The sequence below is a fragment of the Apus apus genome, chromosome 11 (assembly GCF_020740795.1).
Source record: "Apus apus isolate bApuApu2 chromosome 11, bApuApu2.pri.cur, whole genome shotgun sequence".
Taxonomy (NCBI): Eukaryota; Metazoa; Chordata; class Aves; order Apodiformes; family Apodidae; genus Apus; species Apus apus.
Window position 1 is genome coordinate 20,897,897 of NC_067292.1, and position 22,892 is coordinate 20,920,788.

Consider the following 22,892-nt stretch of genomic DNA (forward strand, 5'->3'; position numbering starts at 1 on the left):
CAGAGCACTGAAGGCTGGCATTTGGCAAGGGACAAATCTGGCCAACGTGTGTTGAGTCTCCTGCTGACTTCTGAAAAGCTTTGTGAAGCTGGACAGAGCTACAAACTTCTTTAAATCTGCACCCAACATTCCTACAGCTGCAAAACCTCTGGCACAATGTGCCATCCCACTGTGGCTCCCCTGGGTCACTCAGCTGACTGTCATCCTACTAAATGATGAAATACTAGCTGTCCCAGGTCAGAGTGTCACAAAACATGGGGCAGTGCAGACAGCAAGAGGCTGGTGTTATAATTGTTTCTGTGGTCTTAATCAGCCAGTTCACACAAGCACTGCTTTTAACACAGGTTTTAATTCCTGACCACATGTCCATGATGTCCTTGTCCCACCTGCATGCAAAAAGGACCTCCAGGCTGTGTCACATATTGTCCTGTCCCGTCCTCCTCATCTCAAAACTTAGCTTGGAGAAGAGAAGGCTCCCAGGAGACTTTAGAGTATCTTCCAGTGCCTGAAGTGGCTACAGGAAAGCTGGGGAGGGACAATGGTTTGGAGTGATAGGACGAGAGAGAATGCTTTTAAGCTGAAAGAGGGGAGATTTAAATGAGGTATTAGGAAGAAATCTTTTCCTGTGAGAATGATGAGACCCTGACCCAGGTTACCCGGAGATGCTGTGGCTGCCCCATCTCTGGAAGTGTTCAAGGGCAGGTTGGTTGGAGCTCGGAGCAACCTGCTCTGGTGGGAGGTGTCCCTGCCCATGGCAGGGGGTTGGAACTAGATGATCCTTAAGGTCCCTTCCAACTCAAACCAGTCTGTGACTTAATTATTCTGTGATTTCTAGCATTGAGTTCTGTGAGTGATGAAGATCCTGCACCCGACAAGGCTGAGCAGCATGGTTCTTCCCATGGATCCAATGCAGTTATGACTCAAAATGCGTTTTGAAGATGAGTTCTGAGACATGTTCTGGCCAGAAATAGGACCAGCATTGCCAGGGCATTGATTTTTTTTTTCTGTTTACATAATTAGGTTGGCTTGGATTCCTGAACCCAGAAAACCTGTGGAGATGCATCACCAGCCACATCACCGATTTTCAGGGAAGGATGGACATTCTCAGCTATGCTGCCCACTGCTGTTGATTCTGAGCATCCAGCAAGGGCAGCCAGGGCACACAGCTGTGCCACAGCCTGGATCCAAAGCCAGGGACACTGAGAAACGAGCCTCCACACCCTCACAAAGCTCCTACATTTGGGCATGCCTGAGGGAAAGCTGCCTGCAGGCCTGGTGCTGCCAACCCCCCCCCCCACCCCGGTTTTGGAGCCAGACCATGATAAAGCAGAGTCTGTAAGAGGAAGATGGCAGCACCACAGGCAGAGCCCCCCTGCCATAGTGCAGGTGCACCCCAAATGCGAGCTGGGAGCCCACCTTTCTCCATACCCCTCCTAAGGCTTGAGTGCCTGGCTGATGGGCCTGATCCCGCCTGGAAGGAGGCAGCACTTAAGTGCTTCTGGGAGTGTAGGAGTCTTCAGGTCCAGGGCACCCCAGGAGTCCCCTGGAAGGAGGGGTTGTCCCTTTAGCATTGTATCCCCGTGTCACTCTGGCCAGCCCACCCCACAGATGTGTTTGCACAGCAGACACCTGGCATGGGGCTGACCTGCAGCCCCTCAGGCTGGGGCCAGTGGTGTCACTGGGGGGCTGTCTCCCCCCACACCCTTCCAGCAGCACCTGTCCGTCCCAGGGGCCTGCAGGACCCCCTCGGGTCCCCACTCGGGTAGGAAAGCAAGGCCCAAGGTGTGTGCATACCTGTGACCTTATGTCAGTGCATGTGTGTACATGTACATGGACATGAGACCCCATGAGGGTCTGTACACGTGTGTCCCTGGTGTCCGTGTCCCCCCGTGCCCCCTGTTCCCATGTGCCCATGTATCTCGTGCCCCCTGCCCCCATGCCCATGACCCCCCATACTCCCTGTCCTTGTCCTTATCCCGTGTCCCATGTCCCCCTGTGTCCTCATACCCCCTGTCCTTGTGCCTCTGGATCCCCCATCCCCCTGTTCGTGTCCCCATTTCCCTGTGCCACAACCCCATGTCCCCCCATGCTCCCTTTCTCTGTGTCCCTATATCCCGTGTCCCAGGTCCTGTGTCTGCCTGTCCCTCATCCCCCCGTGTCCCCGTGTCCCGCTGTCGCCTGTGTGTCCGAATGTGCCGCGTCCCATATCCCCCTGGGCCCGTGTCCCCCCCGTCGCACACCTCCTGTCCCCATGGCCCGTGCCCCCCCGTGCCCGCACCGCGCGCCGCGCCCGTTGCGCGGGGCGGCCATGGCGGAGCGGAGCCCGGAGGCGCTGCCGCAGCTCCGGGCGCAGCTGCGGGACGCGCGGTACGGGCGGCGGGGCCGCTGGGGCTGCGGAGCCCGCCGAGCCCCGCGGGGGCCGGGCTGGGGGGGCCGGGCGGGGCGGGGCAGGGTGCCCGCCCGGTGGAGCCCGGGCACCATCCCCGCAGGCCCCGCTAGTGCGGTTGGGCTACGGGAACCCCTCGCCGAGCTCGGGGTCTGGAGCCAAGCCGCCCGCTCCGGGCAGGTCCCGGTGCCCAAGTCTCTGCCGGCTCCGCGGGCCCGGGACGCAGCGGGTCTGGCCCAGCCCCCGCCTCGCGGGCGGGCGGGCCCGGCGCTCCCGCCGCTCCGGGCTCCGCTGCTGTGCCCTGCGCCCTCCCCGTCCGGCTCAGCCCACCCCTCCTCTTGGCAGCCACGCCAGCGCGCTCCTGCAGACGGAGGTGGAGCTGTTCGAGAAATGGTACCGTACGATGGAGCCGTGCGCCCCGGCGCTCCGGCACCAGGCGGAGCCGCAGGACGCCGCAGAGGAGCTGACACAGGTACGGCCCCGGAGCCGGGGCAGCAGCTGTGCCCCTCGCGGCCGGGGGGGTTGGGTCAGGCTGCCGCCGGGCTGCACAGCCAGGACCCTGCCTCCCTCTGCAGCCCCTCTGACCTCCCGCTCTTAGTGCTCGGCTGACGGGAGGTCCACAGGCAAGCTCCCCGGTTTGAAATGTGAAGAATCCCCCCCTGCAGCCCCTCTGTACTTGGGCTTCACAGGGATGAGCTCTTCACCTAGACACCAGCTTCCAAAAAGGTGCTGCTGGCCCTGTAGGTTTAAGAGCTGGGGCTGCCTTGCCACCCCTGCGCTCAATGTAAAGGCCAAGCTGCTAAGTCATTTCTCCTCCAGCTGATGTCCTCTCCTGGTGTGATAGCAGTGTCCTCGTGGGCAGGAGTGCTGGGGAGATCTGGAACAAGTTAACATCCCCCAGCATAATTTGAAGTAGAAGTTAAATTAACAGGGAGACTAATGCCAAGCAAGCAGGAGACTTGGCAGGTCTGTGATGGGACAGTGCTCCTTACCTCCCCCTGGGGAAGTTCTTGTGGGCTCAAACTTATGTGCATCCCTACCCTGTACCTTAGCTGGGTGTGTGTTCCTCTCCATATCATTGAGGCTGTGAACAGCCTTTTGGATTAGATTTTTACCTCCTGGCCTGAAAGGTGCCTTTTTGCCTCACCAGAGACAGAATAAACAGAAGCTTCTAGACTCTTTGTGGTGGAGCTCCTTTCAGCCAGCATTCTGCCCTGGTTTTTAGCCCAAATTAGCAGCTCTCTGGTTAGGCCCAGACTGAGCCCTTAGAAGCTTTGCCTCTGGCCAAGAGGTCACTTGCACTCTGCAAAGCAGTGTGTGACTCCAGTGCCTCCCCACAGCACCTGGAATTGCCTCAAAGCGGTGTCAGCTCTTCCAGGATCACACTCCAGCTACCCATGGTGCTGCTCAGGGTGTCTGACCCCAGCCAGTGGTAGAAGACCCCATCTGTCCTACACAACAACTGGCATCTTTGCTACAGAGAGGTATTCTAGCAGTCCACACCAATCTGTCACATTGGCTTTAACCTCTAGCCCTGGATTTGCCTGTTGAATTGAACTGCAAGTGCTTGCATCGGAGGGTTTTGTGGGTGGATGAGAGGACATGATGGGGTCAGCCTGGGTGTGGCCCTGAGCTACCTCTGCTCTGGAGAGGTCTCCTTGCCCTAGCTGGAATCCCACTAACATGACCATTGACATGGTTTTCTTTTTGAATACAGGCCAGTGCTGGCTTTCTAAGGGCACCTGTGTTGTTTCTTGTTTGTTGCAGACAACTGGCAGGTACAAATCCAAGCTTCACAGTGTAACAGACTGTCTTGTAGGCCTGACAGTGGAGCAGAAATGTGAGCTGGCTCAGTGGGAGCTGAGTGAGGTGGAGAATGAGATTCAGAGGATGAAGGAGGACTCGGAGCAGACCTTGCAGAGCCTCCAGGTATGGCTCCCCAGGACCCTTGGAATCACCACTATGTCAGTCTTCTTACTTTGCTTGGAACTTGCTACTTGTTATAGTATTTGTTACTGCCATCCCTCAGGCAGTGAGACAGCCCTGCTTGGTGAGGGCTGTTCATAGCAGAACATTGCTATGAGTGGTCCTGAGTTGAGCAACGGCAGCAGAACTCTCCTCCCACCTCACCCATTCCTTGAAGGCAAGTATACCAACAGAGATTAGAGGTGACTAGTATCTAAATATGGATCTTCTAATGGCAGGAACTAATTAATAATACAGGTGAGGGGCAGATTTTTAGGTAGAGAAGCTCAGATCTGTTGTGTGAGATGGAGTCAATGCTTGAAAGAAAAATCTCCTTTGTGTTAGCTTTTGAAGGTGAGCCCTTTTGTGCCAGATGTATTTTCCATTCTAGCAGCTCCCAGAAGCTTCCTGATTTGGCTCCATGCAGTCCTCTCTGGTGTCTGCCTTTCTACTGTCTCTGGGATTTCTTTAGAGCATATTTCAAGTCTCTGAGCCTACATTCCTGCTGCAGGCTCCTTGTGGCTCCATCACCATCCTTGCTTGTCCTGTGCTGGCCTAGCCAAGATGCTCAGGAGCTTTTGGGGAAGGAGAAACCTCTCCATTTGGGAGGTGAAGCAGGCAGCTAGTCCCTCTCATGTGGCCACAGGGCATATCCAGTACACAAAGGGTGGTAATTTGTCTTGTGTTGGCTGGGTCAGACTGGCCATGTTTGTAGGTCAGGATGGAGTGACAGATGTTGAGGCTCAGGTATATGAGAGATGTTTTTTCTTGTTCTTTTTCAGCCAGTGAAGTAGCAGTGCTGTGTGAGCCTGTGCCATGTGCCCTGCGTTACACATGGTGACACTCACTGCTCCCACAGGAGAAATGCTAGTAACACTGCAGAGAGTATGCCTGGTCCTTCCTGGTGTTCTCTGTTCCCAGAGCTGTTTGAATAAGGGAAGTTAGCACCTCTTGACTTTTGTGTGACCTTATTTCTACAGGCAGTCACAGAAGAAGCAGATGTTTGGTGGACTGATGTTAAGCAAGCCATCAAAGACTTTGAGAATGACATCATCAGCGTAATTTCCTGCAAGAGAGGGAGTATCATAGATTCTCAGAAGCTGCTGGGATACATGGAGGAGAAGAACCGCCAGAGGGTCAGTGTATCATGGCAAATTTTCATAGAATCACAGAACATGCTGAGTTGGAAGGGACCCATCAGGATCATTGAGTCCAACTCCTGTCCCTGTGTAGGGCACCCCAAGAATCACACCATGTGCCTGAGAGCATCACCAAATACTTCTTGAACTCAGGCAGGCCTGGTGCTGAGACCACTGCCCTGGGGAGCTTGTTCCAGTGCTCAAGCACCCTCTGGGTGAAAAACCTTTTCCTGATATCCAACCTAAACCTCCCCTGATTCAGCCTCCTGCCATTTCCCCCAGCCCTGTCACTGGTCACGGGGGTGAAGAGATCAGGACCTGCCTCATCTCTTCCCCTGGTGAGGAAGCCATAGACTGCAGTGAGGTCACCCCTCAGCCTCCTTTTCTCCAAGCTGAATAATCCAAGTGTCCTTAGCTGCTCCTCATAAGTCATTCCATCCAGACCCTTCTCCATCCCTCTCCTTTGGACACTCTCCAATAGCTTGATGTCCTTTTGATATTGTGATGCCCAAAACTGCAGGCAGTGCTTAAGGTGAGGCCGCACCAATGCAGAGCAGAGTGGGACAATTTTGAGGCTGGTCTGTCATCTGACAGTTATGTGGTTGGGGAAAATCCCTAGTTCCTGTAGTCTTGTGTGTCTACATCACATTTTCAGACTGTCTGGCAAGTCTCTTTAGACAGCCCTTGCCATGCTGTCAGCCAGTGACTGGCCCAGTGCTCCACATGCTGCAGAGCTGCAGCTATGAGCACGTCGCCCTTGGGAAGCTCATGGCCATGCCCCTATGTGTGCAGCATTTCTCCCTGGGCTCCTCTCTAAGCCAGCAGTGAAGGCTGCAGTGGTGAAATGGGTGGGAACCACACCTAAGGAGTGGAGTCTGGGGGCTCTTTCTCCTCCCAGGCTTTGCTGTTCCACTATAACCTGCTGTCTTTCTTCAGGATCTGCTGAGAGAGAAGTTGCGCTTAAAAAATTACTTGCTGAAGGGTTACAAGAAGAAGCTTCAGAAGCAGCTCAGGCAGGTGTGTGCAGCAGTTGAAGAGAAGCAGGGACTAGGTGGCTCCTTGAAGGACAAAAGGAGCACAACCCAGTGCAGATGCAGGGCCTGCTCTCTGCAGAGACACATGGCCTTCCTCCTCCCCTTCCTCCTCTGCTCCTGGGCTCTACCAGAGGGCACTGCCTGGGTTCAGTGAATCCAAGCAGTTCCCTGGGAACTGGCTGCTGCTGGCATGGCAGGAGCCTTGCCAGAGGGGACCTGTCTGCACTGCTTGGACCCTCTAAGATGGACACACAGCACAGGCTCAGTGGCATGCTGTCTCTTGGGCTTCTCCCTGAGCCCCAGGTTTGCAGCCAGGATGAAGACCCTCTTTTTTAGGTCTGCAAAGCTCTCTTAGTTGGGATCAGCTTTGGTCAGCAACCTACAGCTCTGCTTCCTTGGTCTTTGCAGAAGGAGCAGGTGGGAGAAACACCCTGTGAGGTCCGTTTGCAGCAGCTACAGGTTAGGAATGCCCAGTACCAGAAGAAGATGGGTGAGAAGAACCAGGAGCTGCTGCAGTTAAAAATTACCTCAGCAAAGACTGTCCAAGTCCTCAAGTTCTATAAAGTGAGTGAACCTCCCACCACCTCTGTTTTGCCTTTCCTCTGTTTCTGAGGGTCACACATGAGCTCTTGCATCATTCCCTCTGCCAGTCAGAGGATGCTGAACCCCCTCTGCCTCCCCACTGACATAGTAGTTGGGTTGGGGGGTTGCCTGACACCAAAAGCAGTGATGACATCATTCATGTTTGGGTGCAGCCTGACGATGGGCTTCATGCTTTGCAGCAAGGTTGTTTCACACCCCAGGGGAATCCTGCAGTAGGAAAGAGCTTTGGTGCTGACTTGCACAGGAGAATACATGTTGAACATGACTTGTGACATATGAAACAAAGTCCTGAGCTGCAGCATCTTCTCTTATGGGAGAAGGTGCTTCTCAGCTGGGTGTGTCGCCCCTCTCCCTCAGTTTCATTAGGCTCAGCCCTAGACCCTGGCTGCTCTGCTGTGGGCTGTGCTGCAGTGTGACACAGGGGACAGCACAAAGCAGTAACTGAGAGACCAGGACATGATGCTGCTTTCTGCTCTGTGCCAGGGTGCTCCCTTAGGAGCAGAGCTCCCACACCACCTGCTGAGACCAAGATGAAGGAATAGAGGGATGTCTTGGAAGGTGGCTGGGAGCTGCTGCTGTGCCCACTGATGTTCTGCTCTCCTGTTCCAGGGGAAGCTGCAGGATGCTGTGGAAACATCCACAACTCTGATGAAAGACATCTCCCAGAGGAAGCAGCTGCTGGAGAAAACTGAAAGAGAAGCTGCTCTGGTGGAGGAGGTAAGAGTGACTTAGGAGGCTTTGAGGTTTCAGTTGGGAAGACTCTTTTGAGGTTCTTTTGTGGTGTGTTGGATACTGATGCCCATTTGAGGCCTGGCAGTGAGCTGGCTAACTGTATGCCTTTCTGGATCTGAGTAAGTCTTGGGGCTCCTGCTGGTGTCAGTAAGCATGAGCAGGTTTGCAGAACAGGCCATGGTGTGGATTGTGGCCCTGGTCCACAGGGACCTGCTGGTGGCATCTTGAAATTCTGTTTCCTTGAACTTTTCATCAGCAGTGTCCTCCCCAGGGAGAAGTGACATTGCTGTCATACCAGGCTGGGGGGACATAGCCTCGTGGGGACACCACTGCTTTAAGAAGTGGGTTCAGGGGGCTCCTTAGCAGTGCTGCTGGCAGGGGTGGAGGCACTGATGGATGCATTCCACTGTCCCCCACAGTGTCAGGGGTTTTATTTATGCTGCCTGCCTGCTTCCCTGGCAGACTGGCTACGAGCTAGCAGCAGGAATTTTCCCTGGGATCTCCCAGCCCTCTGTCCTTATTCTTCTGGCAGCAACAAGCCCAAGCTGAGAGTGTGAACTGGCAGCTGCAGAAGCAGCTCTCAGACCACAGAGCGCCCCCTGTGCTGAATTACCTGCAGCAGAAGATGGATGTTACCGACCTCAAGAGCAGCCTCAAAACTTGGCAGAGGAAGGAGGCTGTTGCCAAGGTGAGAGAGACCAGGCTGGATGTGCACAAGCCTGGACGTGTGCCCGCAGGGTGCCAGTGGAGCTGGGGCTGTGCACCCACCTGCAGACACCCTGAGGAGCGGGTGCTGGCTTCCACCCACTGGGAAGTCCTGTGAGGGTTCTTGTGCTTCTGTTTCACCAGGACTGTGCAGAGCCAGAGGCTCTTCCTCTTTACAGACTGGTGATTGCTCTCTACCCCGAGGGCAGAGGCTGGGTTTTAATAGCTGAGCTCAGAAGGGAAGCCAAGGCAAGAACAGAACTTGTCATTGGACAGGAAGCACCACCAGGCTGTAAGGAGAAGGGGACATGTGACAGCCCAATACATTTCCATCCTTGCATATGTAACCTGCACAGGCCTTTCCCTGCACAGGCCTTGACAACCTCTTTTCACTTGTGCCCTGTGGTAAGACAACGGGCAATGGATTAAAACTGGAGCACAGTAAGTTCCACCTCAACATGAGGAAGAACTTTCCTGTGAGGGAGACAGAACCCTGAGACAGGCTGCCCAGAGAGGTTGTGGAGTCTCCTCTGGAGACTTTCCAGACCTGTCTGGATGCCTTTCTGAGCGACCTCCCCTAGTTTTGGTCCTGCTCTGGCAGGGGGGTTGAACTTGATGATCTTCAGAGGTCCCTTCCAACTTCTGACATTCTGTGATTTCCCAGCACCTTTGATGGCTCCTTAGTGTTTCTAGTACTCCTTGATGGTCTAAAATGTTTCTTACTTGTATCTGGATTCTTCCTTTCTAAGGAAAGGCTAGTCAAGACAGGAGTTCATGGCAAAGTTGCAGGAATATCTTTGATTCTCCTCCTGCCTCTCCTGCAGCTTGGGAGGATCTGGAGAGGTAACACAGAGGAGCACAGTAAAAACCTGGAGGTAGCAGGACATGTCTGTGTGCCTGTCCCATGCAGGGTGTCTGTGTGCAGAACACTGTGGGGAGATAAGTGGATAGGCTGGATGGGACAGAGTGTGGTGCTGTACCGTGACACCCTGCTCGTCTTGGAACAGAGATAGGCTGTGGCTAGGGAAGGTTCTGGGCTTGCACCTGCCCAGCATCCCAGTCTGCAATAGACAGGGCTTATATGGTCCAGCCTTTCTCAGAGGTCAAAACTGTGTGGATTTGGGCTTCACCCATCAGCACCCACCAGTGCTGTGAGTTCAGAAATAGGGGTGTGGCTACAGCAGAGCTAGTGGGCAGCCTGCCTGCAGACCGGCCTTTGCCCTGGCAGATGTCTTCTCACCCAGCTGCTCTCCTTGACTAGGAGACCCAGGCTCTGGTTTGCACCCTGTCCGTGCCGGTATGCCCAGAGTCCTGCAGCCTCTGGAGAGCAGTGAGGGCTCAGGGGGTTAAAGAAGAAACCTGTAGTTGTCCCTGGGTTAAGAGTGAAGTTAAAAGCTGCTTTTCTTTGCTAGACCCTCTGCAACAGGGCATGTCCAACGTGCCTGCTGCCATCCAAGGGGCTGTAGGTTTCTCTACAGTGCTGTTGTGTGTAGTTTCCAGGCTTCCTGTGGCATTCAGGGGAGAAATCAAAGCTGGTGTAGACCTGCAGGAGCTCTCCTCAGTGTGCCTCAGGAAGCACCCATCTCAGGTGGGAGCAGGGGGAATGAAAGGGCAGCATATACAGCAGCTCAGGCCAGGATAGATTCCAGCCTTGCAGCTTCCTCCACAACATATCACTGCTGTCTGAACATATTAAGGCCTTCTCCTTCCTCCTCTTGCAGATGTCCTTGCAAAGCTACCGCAGAGCATGGAACCAGGTCAACATGTATGGTAACCAGTACTAGGCTGTCTGGTGCTGCAAGGCGGGCAGTGGAAGCTGCAGAAGGAGCCAACCCGGTGGGGAAGTTTGCTGTGAAGTGGGTGAATGTAGCACCCTGCAAGCTGCAGTGAGATGAATCCCCTTCTGCATGAAATTATAAAGAAACCCATAGCTCTGTTGTGAGACCATCTCTTTGGTCTGTTCCAGCATGTGCTGGCTTCCACCAGGCTCTGCTGCCTGGCCACTGTGCAGGCCCTGCTGGGTCAGCCAGCTCTGCTTTGGGTGCTTCCCCTCCCTCCATCACCCAAGCAGTATCCTTTGGTGATCAAACCTGACATGTTTGCAGGAACTGTCCTCTTGGAGTCCTAGTGGAATAAGTTATCCATGGGACAACAATGTGCCCTTGTGGCCAAGAAGGCCAATGGAATCTTGGGGTGCATGAGGAGTGTGTCCAACAGGTCTAGGGAGGTTCTCCTCCCCCTCCACTCAGCCCTGGTGAGACCTCACTTGGAGTATTGTGTCCAGTTCTGGGCTCCCCAGTTCAAGAGGGACAGGGATCTACTGGAGAGAGTCCAACAGAGGCTCTGAGGATGAGGAAGGGACTGGAACACCTGCCTTATGAGGAGAGGCTGAGAGACCTGTGGCTTTTTGGTCTGGAGAGGAGAAGACTGAGGGGGGATCTAATGAATGTCTATCAGTACAATGAGGGCAGCAAGAAGGCAGGGACAACCTCTTGTCACTTGTGCCCTGTGACAGGACAAGGGGCAATGGATTCACACTCGAGCCCAGGAAGTTCCACCTGAACATGAGGAAGAACTTCTTTCCTGTGAAGCTGACAGAGCCCTGGGACAGGCTGCCCAGAGAGGTGGTGGAGTCTCCTTCTCTGGAGACTTTCAAGACCTGTCTGGATGCCTTTCTGAGTGATCTGCCCTAGTTTTGGTCCTGCTCTGGCAGGGGGGTTGACCTGTTGATCTTCAGAGATCCCTTCCAACCCCAAACATTCTGTGATTCTGTGAATATAAACACCAGCTGAAGTCTATAAGCTCATACTCTGCCTAGTCCTCAGGAGAAGCAGAGGGAGCAGCAGGCCAAGAGGGAGAAGCCCCAGAAAGGGGACTCTCCCCAGCATACCTCCCGCTTTATAATGACCATGAGGTGAGTGGGCTGGGACAACCTAGTCACTCAGCTTGGGGCAGCTGCCCTTACTGGAGCTTCTGGCTGTCTGGGGCTACTAATGGCTTGTCCTTCATGGCTGGCCTGTGCTCCTGTCCTAGGGAAACCAGGACAGGTCCATAGCACCTCATGCTGCCCTCACTGAAATGCCTTTTGGGACCCAGTTCTCAGTCCCTCTAACCTGGCACATGGTGGGGCTGGCAGCATCACACTTGTGAGAGACAAAAAGGACAGGGTTGTGCCTTACCCGTGTCCCTCGTGCCATGGCTCTCAGTGGCTGTGGACTTCACTGGGAGGAGAGGAGGGCAGGTCACAGCCTCTTGATCATTACCCTCAGGGTATTCAACCTCTTGACAGGGATGGAGAGCAACAGCAACTCCCCATCATCCAAGAGGAAGCAGTTAATTACCTGTTGTGGCACCTGGACACTCACAAGTCTGTGGGGCTAGATGGGATTCACTTGAGAGTGCTGATAGAGCTGGCAGAGGAGCTTGCCAAGACCTTTCAGCAGTCCTGGTTAACAAGGGAGGTGCCAGACGATTGGAGGCTTTCCAGTGTTGACACCCATCTACATGAAGGGCCAAAAGGAGGATCTGGGGAACTACAGGTCAGATCTGTCAGCCTGACCTCGGTACCAGGAAGATCATGGAGAAGCTCATCTTGGGTGCACTCACGTGGCAAGTGCAGGATAATGGTGAGATCAGGCCCAGCTAGGATGGGTTCATGAAAGGCAGGTTCTGCTTGACCAACATGATTTCCTTCTATGACCAGGTGACCCAACTAGTGGGTGAGGGAAAGGCTGTGGATATTGTCTGCCTGGATTTTAGTATGGCCTTTGGCACCATCTCCCACAACATTCTCCTTGAGAAACTTGCAGCCAATGGCACAGACAAGTCGACTTTTCAGTGGATTAAAAACTAGCTGGGTGGCCAGGCACAGAGTGTTGTGATAAACTGAGTTGAATCCAGCTGGTGGCCAGTCACCAGTGGTGTCCCCAGGGCTCAGTATTGGGGTCAGTTCTGTTTAATATCTTTACCAATGATCTGGATGAGGGATCGAGGGCATCCTCAGCAAGTTTGCAGATGATGCTAAAGTAAGCGGGAGTGTTGATCTGCTGGAGGATAGTAAGGCTCTGCAGAGAGATCTGGAGAGGTTAGATTGATGGGCTGAGGTCAATGAGATGAGGTTTAACAGGACCAAGTGCCAGGTCCTGCACTTTGGTCACAATAGCCCCAAGCAACGCTACAGGCTTGGGGAAGAGAGGCTGGAAAGCAGCCCGGTGGAAAAGGATCTGGGAGTACTGGTGGATGACAGGCTGAACATGAACCAGCAGTGTGCCAAGAAGGCCAACGGCATCTTGGCCTGTATCAAAACCCATGTGTCCAGCAGGAGTCGGGAGGTGATCGTGCCCCTGTATTTGGCCCTGGTGAGGCCACAGCTTGAGCACTGTGTGCAGTTATGGGCACCACAGTGGTTAATGAAGTCAGCCTGATTCTGAAGGGAGACAAAGCCCCAGCCTTGCCACCGGCTCTGCCCACAGCAAGCTGGGCACAGCCCTTCAGTGGGCTTGCACAAAGCCCCCCTTGTGCAGGAGAAGACCCGGCCAAACAAGTGATCACCTTGGCTGTATGTCTCCTGGTGCTTCACCATTTATATTATTTGCTGGATTGTTCCTGCTACCAAGGAAGATGTAACAAGCAAAAACATCTGATAAAACTCTATTGACCACATTAAAACACCAACCCAGGCAAGTAGAGCTGTTGCACAGGAGATCTGAGCTTACTTATAAGAGGGCACCAAGTGACCCGAGACCAACTTTGTGCATTGGCTCAGTACCTTTTGTAGGATACTGGAATCAGTGAACCCTTAAAATCCCTCACAGTCCTGTCCCACATTAAATTCCTTCCCTCCCAATAAGAACAGACGATAGCAAAGAAAAAGAGAGGGCAAGTATTAAGCCCATGCGGAACAGGAAGTGTCTGAGGAGACCTTTGTTCCACTCTATAGCAATGGTGAAAATAGCTGATCCAGGATAAACCCATCTTGCAGCTCAGATTTGCCAGTTTGCCATTTGACACATGTCAGTGGGAGCCACCCTTCAGACACTTACATATCAGAAGTGACCAAGACAGATCCTTGCAGCTCCCACAACTCTGCTTGACTCCCTCAGCTTCACTATGGACAGAAATCCACCTGTAATTACTTTTTTTTGCCTCTCCGTAGCCAGACAGGAGTTTTACAGCTTCAGTGGATTCTTCCATAATATGGATAAGGTACTTCAAAGCTGGGGTTGTATTGCCAGCTAAGTGTTGTGTAGAAAGGAAGGCAGAAACTAGAGGGCAACTAGGTTCTGGGCAGGTCAAAGGACAAATAGTCTCCAGGCTGAGTCTTTCTGGCAGTGAATGAAGTATAATCCAGGAAAAACAGCAGCTCCATTAGAGGAGGGCCCAGGACCAGGCTGATCCCGTTCATGTGGGGTTGCTGCACATCACAGTAGCAGCCATCAAAAAACTATTTCCACAGGGAGGACAGTGAGATCTGTCAGGAAAAACAAACAGCAGTTCTAGCAGAAGTCTGGTCAGTGGGTAACACCATTCCCTAAGGGATGTGCATGACCTTAACTGGAGCACAGATCCTACTGAATTAGCTTTTCTATTCTTAGGATGATGACGCAATTTATTTCTGAAATGTGCCTGTGCCAAGGGACTCTATGTCTGTGCACTTCATAAGAAAACTCTTAAAACCCCCATTAATACTTAAATCTTATCAGGCTAGCACAGAAAAAGGAAAGAGAGGGTCTTTCCCTTCCTACAGAGCCAAGAGTGGCCAAATTTACAGGCATTGTGGGAATTCAAAGAGTTTGAAATTTTTTAAGGGCTGGAAGGGATGGGAAGGATTAGAGATGGTCCCAGGTTTTGCACTCAGGATTCATTGGTGTTTGACAGATCAAACACTGAGGGATTCTGCCCCCAGACAATGGGGGTAGAATCAGGTTTTGAATCAGGGCAGGCTCAGTGTGGATGGGGTGACCTAGTCCACCCTGACTGGGCTGCTCACAAAACCCTCCTGACTCAGACCTCACCCACTGAAACTGGAAGTTCAGGTATAAATAGCTCAAAGAGCTGATTGATGTTTTCTCACCTCTCTGTTGGCTCTAGATATTAGGTAAAGCCTCCAGAGACTAAGGGGGTGGCTTCCTGATGGACTTACAAACAAGGGATGATGGTTTTTGTGACAAAAAAGGATGCTCTTTGCAACACAACAGGAATTGCACCACCATCCCAGCCTGAAGCAGATCCTTTAGGATCTGGCCTCTATTAGTCAGGCCAGAAAACCAAAGTGAGCAATTTTAACTGTCAGTCTAAAACAGCAATCTTTGTGCTTTAAGTGTTAAACATCACTAAAATAACACTAGCAAGCGCTCTGTGATCAGAGCCCTGATAGATTTATGTTTGTTGGCAGATTCCATCTTAATGTCAATCTTCCATACCTGAGATAGTCTAGCAGTAAACATTTCAGAGTGGAATATCTTCAGTGGGGTGGCAATTAGATACTGGAAAAGAAAAGATCAAGAATCTGGCACACTGTCCTGTGTGATCATGTCTTTGCCTGGCTCGGTACAAGAGCAGGTGAGGTGTAGTTGAATGAGTGTGAAGGATCTAGCACTACTGGGACTTCACTGACAGATTTGCTTCATATTAAAGTGGAACTTTGGTTAAAAGAAATTCAAAAGGGGAAAGAAAGCCTTGAGATTCACAGCTTCTCTCAGGCCACCAGTCTGTAGCACTGTTCCCACAGCAAAACCAAGCTGGTCAGCCAAGACCTCTGTCCCAAGTATGTTTTTTTTCCAGCTTTGTTAACCTGTTTTTCTGGTGGTTCCATCACATTGGTCTAAACAACAAAGATCAGGAGCACACAAATTCTCCTTACTACTCCAGTCCTTGCCTTGGATTGGGGCACTAGTGGTTTCCCAGGGCTTCCCCGGAGCAGTACCTGGAAGTCACAAAGCCATGAATACACTGCAGAGCAAGGTCACAATTAATGGCCCATGACAGAAGACTGGCCAAGGCACGGTGCACAGATATTGCTATGAATAACTCTACCCCCTGGGTGCTGGATCCTTTGTAGTAGGGACAGAGGCTGCCACACCCTGTCCACATTTGCTGCAGTGCCCTTTTCCTCAAAGTGCACTTTACCTTCTACCTAAACCCACACTGTTTCCCAGCCGGTTTCCTACTCCCTCTGAAACTAAACATTTTCTTCAAAGGTCAGATTAAGGTCTCTCTTCTAACCACTGACATTTCTGGCTTAATCCAAAGCTTACTTTGAACCCGAGGTAGCAGGTTGTCAGCATGGGCAGGAGGTCAAGAACAACAAGCACTTGAGCTGCTAATGCAACAGGGACCTGTCCACCCAGCACTGCCAATACCAGCGTGCTGCAGGGCTTATCTAATCAGTTCTCCAAGCTTGAGTGTTATTTTGCAACAGGACTCCTCTCTCCAGAACTCACATGAGCATTTAAAACCACTGGCTACCTAATGTGCAGTGCAAAGATGAGTCCTTGGGTCTAGATGGGCACAAGGCACCCAGCTTAGGTTGGGATCTGTAGGCAGCTAGAGCCAACTTCAAAATCCTTGCTGCTTCATGTGAAGCTATGAGAGTACACAAAGGAGAGGTTCTGGCTGTGACCAGGATGGCTGCTACTGTGACCCAACTTGCAGAAGCACGTTGAGGGAAGGAACGCAGCTGGCCAGGCTTCCCCTTGTCACACCTGAGTGAAGTGAGGGCTTCTGGACTGTCTGTCCACAGAGCACAGAAAAACAGGAGGAAGGTTGATAAATTGATCCCAGTGCATGGTTGGTGCAGTTCTGGGCCACTCACCACAAAAAGGACATTGAGGGGCTGGAGTGTGTCCAGAGAAGGGCAACAGAGCTGGGAAGGGTCTGGAGCACAAGCCTGACCAGGAGCAGCTGAGGGACCATAACATGCAACTTGAGTCTGCCTTTCATGAGCACTAAGTACTTGAAATATGAGAACATTTATTTGGCTTCTGATTTCTTGGCCTCAGAAGCTTGGTTTTCTGAACCACTTTTCAAGCTCGGCAAAAGCGCTTATCACCAAGAGACTGATAAAAGAGTCCTCCACAAAATGCTCGTGACTTTGTAGGGGATGAGTAGTCACCAGAGTGTCAGAGATGCTTCCAGTCCTGACCTCTTCATTTAAAAGGCTTGGTATTTACTCTGTTGCCTTTTCAACACTGCTCAAGCAGTAATACGGTGGGAATCCTGACCTGTGTCCCCACTCACCTGCTGTTGATGGGTGACAGGTGACTGTGCTACTCTCCTGGAGGCTTTTGGGCTAAACCACTTGATCATTCTTTACCTTTCTGAATCTGTATGTGAGGATGAACAGCCTCCCAGAGGCACTGATAGAAAGAAACACATTCTGGTTATTTATACATGTAAATAAGATCCCATTTCCAGCTGAAATATTAAGCAGTGGTTTGGAATCTTCCCCTTCCTAGACAGCTCCTGGAGATGCTCAGAGCCTGGGATTCCTGGACCTTCCCAGGCCCTGGGGTTGAAGGGACAGAGGTGGTGATGTAAGCTGATGGGGAATACTAACTCCTGCCCTCAGTTTCCTACAGTGGGAATCGGATCCCTCCTTAGAGAAGGGCCACAACTGAGATTACTGGAGCTCCAGTGGTACTTCTGAAGAGCTTGTTCCCAGCAGTACAAACCACACGCTTACAGGAACTTTGACACTTTTAAATTAACAAAGTTATTTCATTTCCTTTGAGACTATGCTCTAATGTGAAGCTTGCTCATTAATTACTTCAAATATCAAGGTTTAATGACAATGCCCCCGAGCTAAATTTCAAGGCAACCAAAATTCCAGAGCCATACAGGAGACAGACAGACAATCCCACAGAAAGGTAATCCTTCAAGAATGATGATGATGCTTAATGTTATTGATTTCCCAGTGGTAATATTTCATCTTTCAAACACAGAGCACATTCCCTGCAGAAGATACTCTTGTTCGTGTCTCACTGTCTGTGGGCTGGAGTGTCCTACCTGGACCACAGCTGCAGGAGTGAGCTGCAGTCCTGCAAGAAGATGAATTAAAACCAGACTTCATTCCATAGCTCCAGAGAAAACAGACACCCATCCTACTGGATGGACATCCTTCCCCATGGGTGATGTACAGGTGCATCAAAAATCAAATTGCATGTGGGCTGGAGTGGAGAATAGCCACGGGAAAAGAAAAAGGGCCTCCTCTATGTGTAAAGAAGTAGATAAAACAATATGAGACAGTTAAGGGCCAGGGCTTGCTGTGAGCAGCACTGTGAATGTTGACAAAAATCAGAACACTGTTTATCGTGCGTTTGGTGTGCGATTGGCTACATCCTGGGAACCCAAGGTCTGTGTATGTGCCAAGGAGCAGGTGTGAGTGCTATTTACATTCTCTGTACTTGGATTGCTTATTCTCAGTTCTCATTGTAAAAGTATATAAGGGAGCATTTTTCTCATAATAAACGATTTTATTGCTTCTCACCTTGGAGTCCGTGTCTTAACCGCCACAGGCTGGTTCTCACAGTACAGCTCCAATTCCTCCTGTGGACGTGTTGGGTGCACAGCCACCCCCCAGGCCAGAACTGAAGGAGACACTTACTACTTTTTGCAAGCCAGGCCAACTGGAACAGCAGTGTTCCCATATCAGATTTTTTCAGATTTAGAGTTTAGAGACCATGGCCTCAAAAACAAGATAACAGATACAGTGTTGATGTGGGGAATCGCCCAACTTAAAGCTGGTAAATAATTTTCAGCCATGAAGGCGTATTAGGCTTTCCTATCAAATCATGACTGACGTTGTGGGTACTAAGAGAACACCTCTAAAAACTGGCAGCCTTAGATTCCAGAAAAAACAGGTGCTGAAAAGTGTTCTGGAGATTGGCTGCTGGCGGTAGGTACTTCCTATGAGGACCAAAGGAGATTCCTCCCTGCAGGCTGCACACTGGGCTGGCAGGTGCTGCAGAGCACAAGACTGGGCTGAAGGGTTCAGAGCCTGTAATTTAACTGGCACCAGTCCTGGTTCCCCATTCTGAAGGAACCAGGATAGTCCATCAGGGTTACAAACATCTGCTAACTGAGAAGTACCAGCACACGTTGCCCTGTAGTTGACTCTGCCAGAATATAAAAGTTGCATCTTCCTGACAGGTCTTTCAGCGGTGAGAGGATGAAGCTTTGGGGATTGTAATCTTGCAGTTCTCTGAGATGCTGTGTCTGTATCAAACACTTATATTTAATTTATACTGTTTAATAATGAACAGTCAGGATTTAGAAGACCACTCTGGGGAGGTTCTCGCCAATTGGAAGAAGGTCCCACAGCCCCTCTTTTTAAAAAGGGGAAAAAGGAAGACCCAGGAACTACAGGCCAGTCAGTCTCACCTCTGCCCAGCAAGATCACGGAGCAGATCCTCCTGGAAAATCTGCTAAGGCACATGGGAAATAAGAAGTTGATTGGTGACAGCCAACATGGCTTCACTAAGGACAAGTCATGCCTGACCAACTGACAAGGCTACAGAGATGGTGGATGATGGCAGAGCAACTGACCTCATCTACCTGGTCTGCAAACTGAGACTACGTGGATTTAACAGATGGACCACTTGGTGGATCAGTAATTGGCTGGAGGGCCCCACCCAGAGAGTTGTGGTCAATGGTTCAGTGTCCCAGTGGAGGCAAGTGACGTGTGGTGTCCCTCAGGGGTCAGTATTGAGACCAGTGCTGTTTAAACATCTTTGTTGGATACATGGACAGTAGGATTGAGTGACTCCTCAGCAAGCTTCCTGATGATCCTAAGATGTGTGGAGTGGTTGACACCCCAGTGGGAAGGGAGGCCACCAGAGGGACCTTGACAGGCTGGAGAGGTGGGTCAATGCCAACTTCTTGAAGTTCAACAAGGCCAAGTGCAAGGTTCCTGCACTTGGGTTGGCACAACCCCAGGCACAAATCCAGGCTGGGGAGAGAATGGCTGGAGAGCAGCCCTGAGGAGAAGGACTTGGGGTGGGAGAAGATAAGCTGGACATGAGCTGCCAGTGTGTGCTGGAGCCCAGAGGGGCAATTGTGTCCTGGGCTGCATCAAAAGAAGTGGGGCCAGCAGGGCCAGGAGGGGATTCTGCCCCTCTGCTCTGCTCTGGTCAGACCTCACTTGGAGTGCTGTGTCCAGCTCTGGAGCCGTCAGCCCAGGAGAGACATGAAGGTGTTGGAGAGGGTTCAGAGGATGGCCATGAAGATGATCCAAGGGCTGGAGCAGCTCTGCTATGGAGGCAGGCTGAGGGAGTTGGGGCTGTTTTAGCCTGGAGAAGAGAAGGCTTCAGGGAGACCTTAGAGCACCTTCCAGTGCCTGAAGGGGCTCCAGGAAAGCTGGGGGGGGGGAGGGGTGTTTGGACAAGGGCAGGGAGTGAGAGGACAAGGAGTGATGGTTTTAAACTGAAAGAGGGGAGATTTAGGTTAGACATCAGGAAGAAATTCCCTTTCCTTTTTTCACACCCAGCAGACACTGGACTTGTAATCTGTGGAGCACCAGCTGTGTTTGAAGAGATCTGGAGAAGATATCCAGATTTCCTGTCTGGAGAAAAGAAGGCTCCAGGGAGACCTTAGAGCACCTTCCAGTGCCTGAAGGGGCTCCAGGAAAGCTGGGGAAGGACTTTGGACAAGGGCAGGGAGGGAGAGGAAAAGGGGGAATGGATTAAAACTGGAGGAGGGAGATTTAGGTTGAACGTGAGGAGGAAATTCTTTAGTGTGAGGGTGGTGAGACACTGGTCCAGGTTGCCCAGAGATGCTGTGGCTGCCCCATCCCTGGAAGTGTTCAAGGGCAGGCTGGTTGGGGCTTGGAACAACCTGGTCTTGTGGGAGGTGTCCCTGCCCATGCAGGGGGCTTAGAACTAGATGAGTTTTAAGGTCCCTTCCAACCCAAACCAGTCTGTGATTCTATGATAAGTATACATCTGATAAAGTGAGTCATTTCTGCAGTACATAAGCATTAAGGTAGTTGTAGAGGTGGTTAGGAGAATAAAGTGTTGCAGGTCAGCCAAAATTTCCCTATCATGTCAGATGCTAAGACCCACATCACAGCAGTCCTTGCTATGTGTATGTCACTGATTGACTCAGATCTGACAACAACGCTCTTGATCCCCTCCCCCTCCCACTCGGGTAGGGAAGGAGAGAGAGAAAAAGACAGAGACTTGGCTGGATTGAAAACTAAACTACACAGCTTGAATTAAACATTAATGATATAAGAAAAGAGATACAATTATATACAGATATGTTCAGGTATGTGCAAAAGCCTCTCGCCTCCCCTCAGCCCCAGCAACTCCCCCAGCATCTCCTGAGCTGGAACAGTCCTGGAAAATCCTGGAGCTGCTGGAGAAAGGGGAGAGTGATGAGGGTCAGGAGAGCTGGAGCCTGGGGGTCCATGGGGAGGGAGGGACGGAGTCCTCCCCGGACGCCGGCCACAGGTGGAGGAGAAGGGAAGAAGGAAGGAGGAAAGAAAGGAAAGAAGGAGGAAGGAACTTGTCTTGTGTGATCTCTGACCTTCCTCTGAGCTTACGTAGCTCTATGGAATGGAACATCTCTGGCCAGTTTTGCTGTCTGTCTAACTCAGCCTCCTACGGGGAGGTCATAGATCTCCCCGTAGATCTCTGAGCCAGCAGAGTAAAGATGTGACCTTGAAGAACCAGCAGTTACAAAAACATTCCATTCTTATCAGCCTTAGTTAGAACAGACTGGTGCTAGTTAAAAGAAAGCTTGATGAAGGAAAAAAAAATCAGTAAAAGGAAAAATTGGCTTCATCCTGGCTCAAACCAGGACAGTATGACAACTGAATCCCTGGGTTTTAATATTAAAAAAAAAAAACAACAGCACCAGCATGAAAGAGAAATATCTGCAAAGACAATAAGAAGAAACTTCAAAGCCCTTCACTGATTCCCTCACACTAAAGTCACCATGTCCTGAGGCATCACTCTGTAGCTCCATCTGTTTTGTGTTTAGGTGCCACAACCACCACAGTGTCTTCAAGTGTAATGAAATGCCACTGAAGCTCCTTATGCTGTAGCCACCCTGTGAAGGTCTGGGAGGCTGGTGTGCAGCCCAGCACTTTGCTCACTCAAACACAAGATGTAAAGATCTTCGTGCAAGGATTCTGCTCACTGCCAGTGCTTCAGAGCATTCACCGTGCCCATTGCCTCCACTGACAATGGACCATTGACTGGCTGCTAGACCTGGAGGCTTAATTTGGTGAGGTTTATTGGCAGGAGGTGAAAGACTCCCACACACTTCATATCACCTCTAGGAAACTGCTAGATCCTTCAAGAGCCCCTTTAAAGGTTAATCCATGATGAACAAATAGTAACTCCCATTCAAATATCCTAAAAAAAAAAAGGGGGAGAGGGATTAAAACAGACTCTGAAATCGCCGTGATGAGCAAGACACCACTGTGTGATGTCTGAATTTTTCCTTCTTTCACACTGTATTTGCATCACCATTGGACCTAGGCACAAGGAAAGCAACCTCAGAGAGCTCTGGTGGCTGCTGCATTTTCAGCAGAGCGCGCATACGGTCTGCAGGACATCTGTTTACTCTTTCGGGGCCCCAAAGAGTTAAGAAAATAACTCTCTAATTGCAGAAAGATCTTCCCACTTTTTGTCAAACATGAGAAGGAACATGTCTGTGTGATAAGGCCGTGTTTGACACACAACAGTAATGTCACTATCCCAGGGAGGGCCGTCAACCTCGGTATGAATCTCATGGGTCAGTATATAAAGTATTGCTACCAAAGGAGCGTCTCAGAAGTTGACAGGTTTAAGTGCAGTGGCATTTTCTTACCCCTTCAAGAAGCCTCTTAAAGATATAGCTGTGTCTGCAGTGTGAACTTCTTGGGAAATTCAGGTGGTATCAAAGTTTGGGTGTCTGCAGAAAGCATTACAAGTCTGGAAGGAAAGAGGGGAAAAGCCACAGCATTTTTGTGTGTAAAGTCTACTGAAGAACATTCGGACCCCAGCTTGTTTTGTGGGGTTCTGGGTATCAGTGTGTAACTTGTCATGGTTTTGCTGGCTGTAGCTGGGAAGTAGATGAGAGTTACTGTGTTGCTGAAACCCATGTGGATATACTAATCTTAAGCAGAGCATTGAACTTTATGAAGACCATTCCCAGCCAAATGGGGCATGGACTCATCCTCTTGTGACTGCACAGAACGATGACAAAGCACATCACTGAATCCCCACCATAAGTTAACCTCATGTAAAAAGAAGAACAGTGATTTTAACCTTCTCTTCAGAACTATTAATGTGGTCATAAACAGAATGAGTTAGAGATGATGTCAAGTGCAGGGCTGCAACA

At 51.1% G+C, this 22,892-nt stretch overlaps 1 protein-coding gene across 1 annotated transcript; it reads left to right on the top strand.

Moving 5' to 3' along the window:
* Positions 1–2,308: 2,308 nt before the first annotated feature.
* On the top strand, positions 2,309–18,050 carry CCDC113 (coiled-coil domain containing 113). The gene is made up of 9 exons (XM_051629815.1): positions 2,309–2,367; positions 2,732–2,858; positions 4,154–4,315; positions 5,332–5,487; positions 6,427–6,507; positions 6,933–7,088; positions 7,737–7,844; positions 8,392–8,547; positions 10,286–18,050. The coding sequence occupies exons 1-9, from the start codon at positions 2,309–2,311 to the stop codon at positions 10,346–10,348; spliced, it is 1,068 nt and encodes a 355-aa protein (XP_051485775.1). The 3' UTR covers positions 10,349–18,050.
* The last annotated feature ends 4,842 nt before the right edge of the window (positions 18,051–22,892 follow it).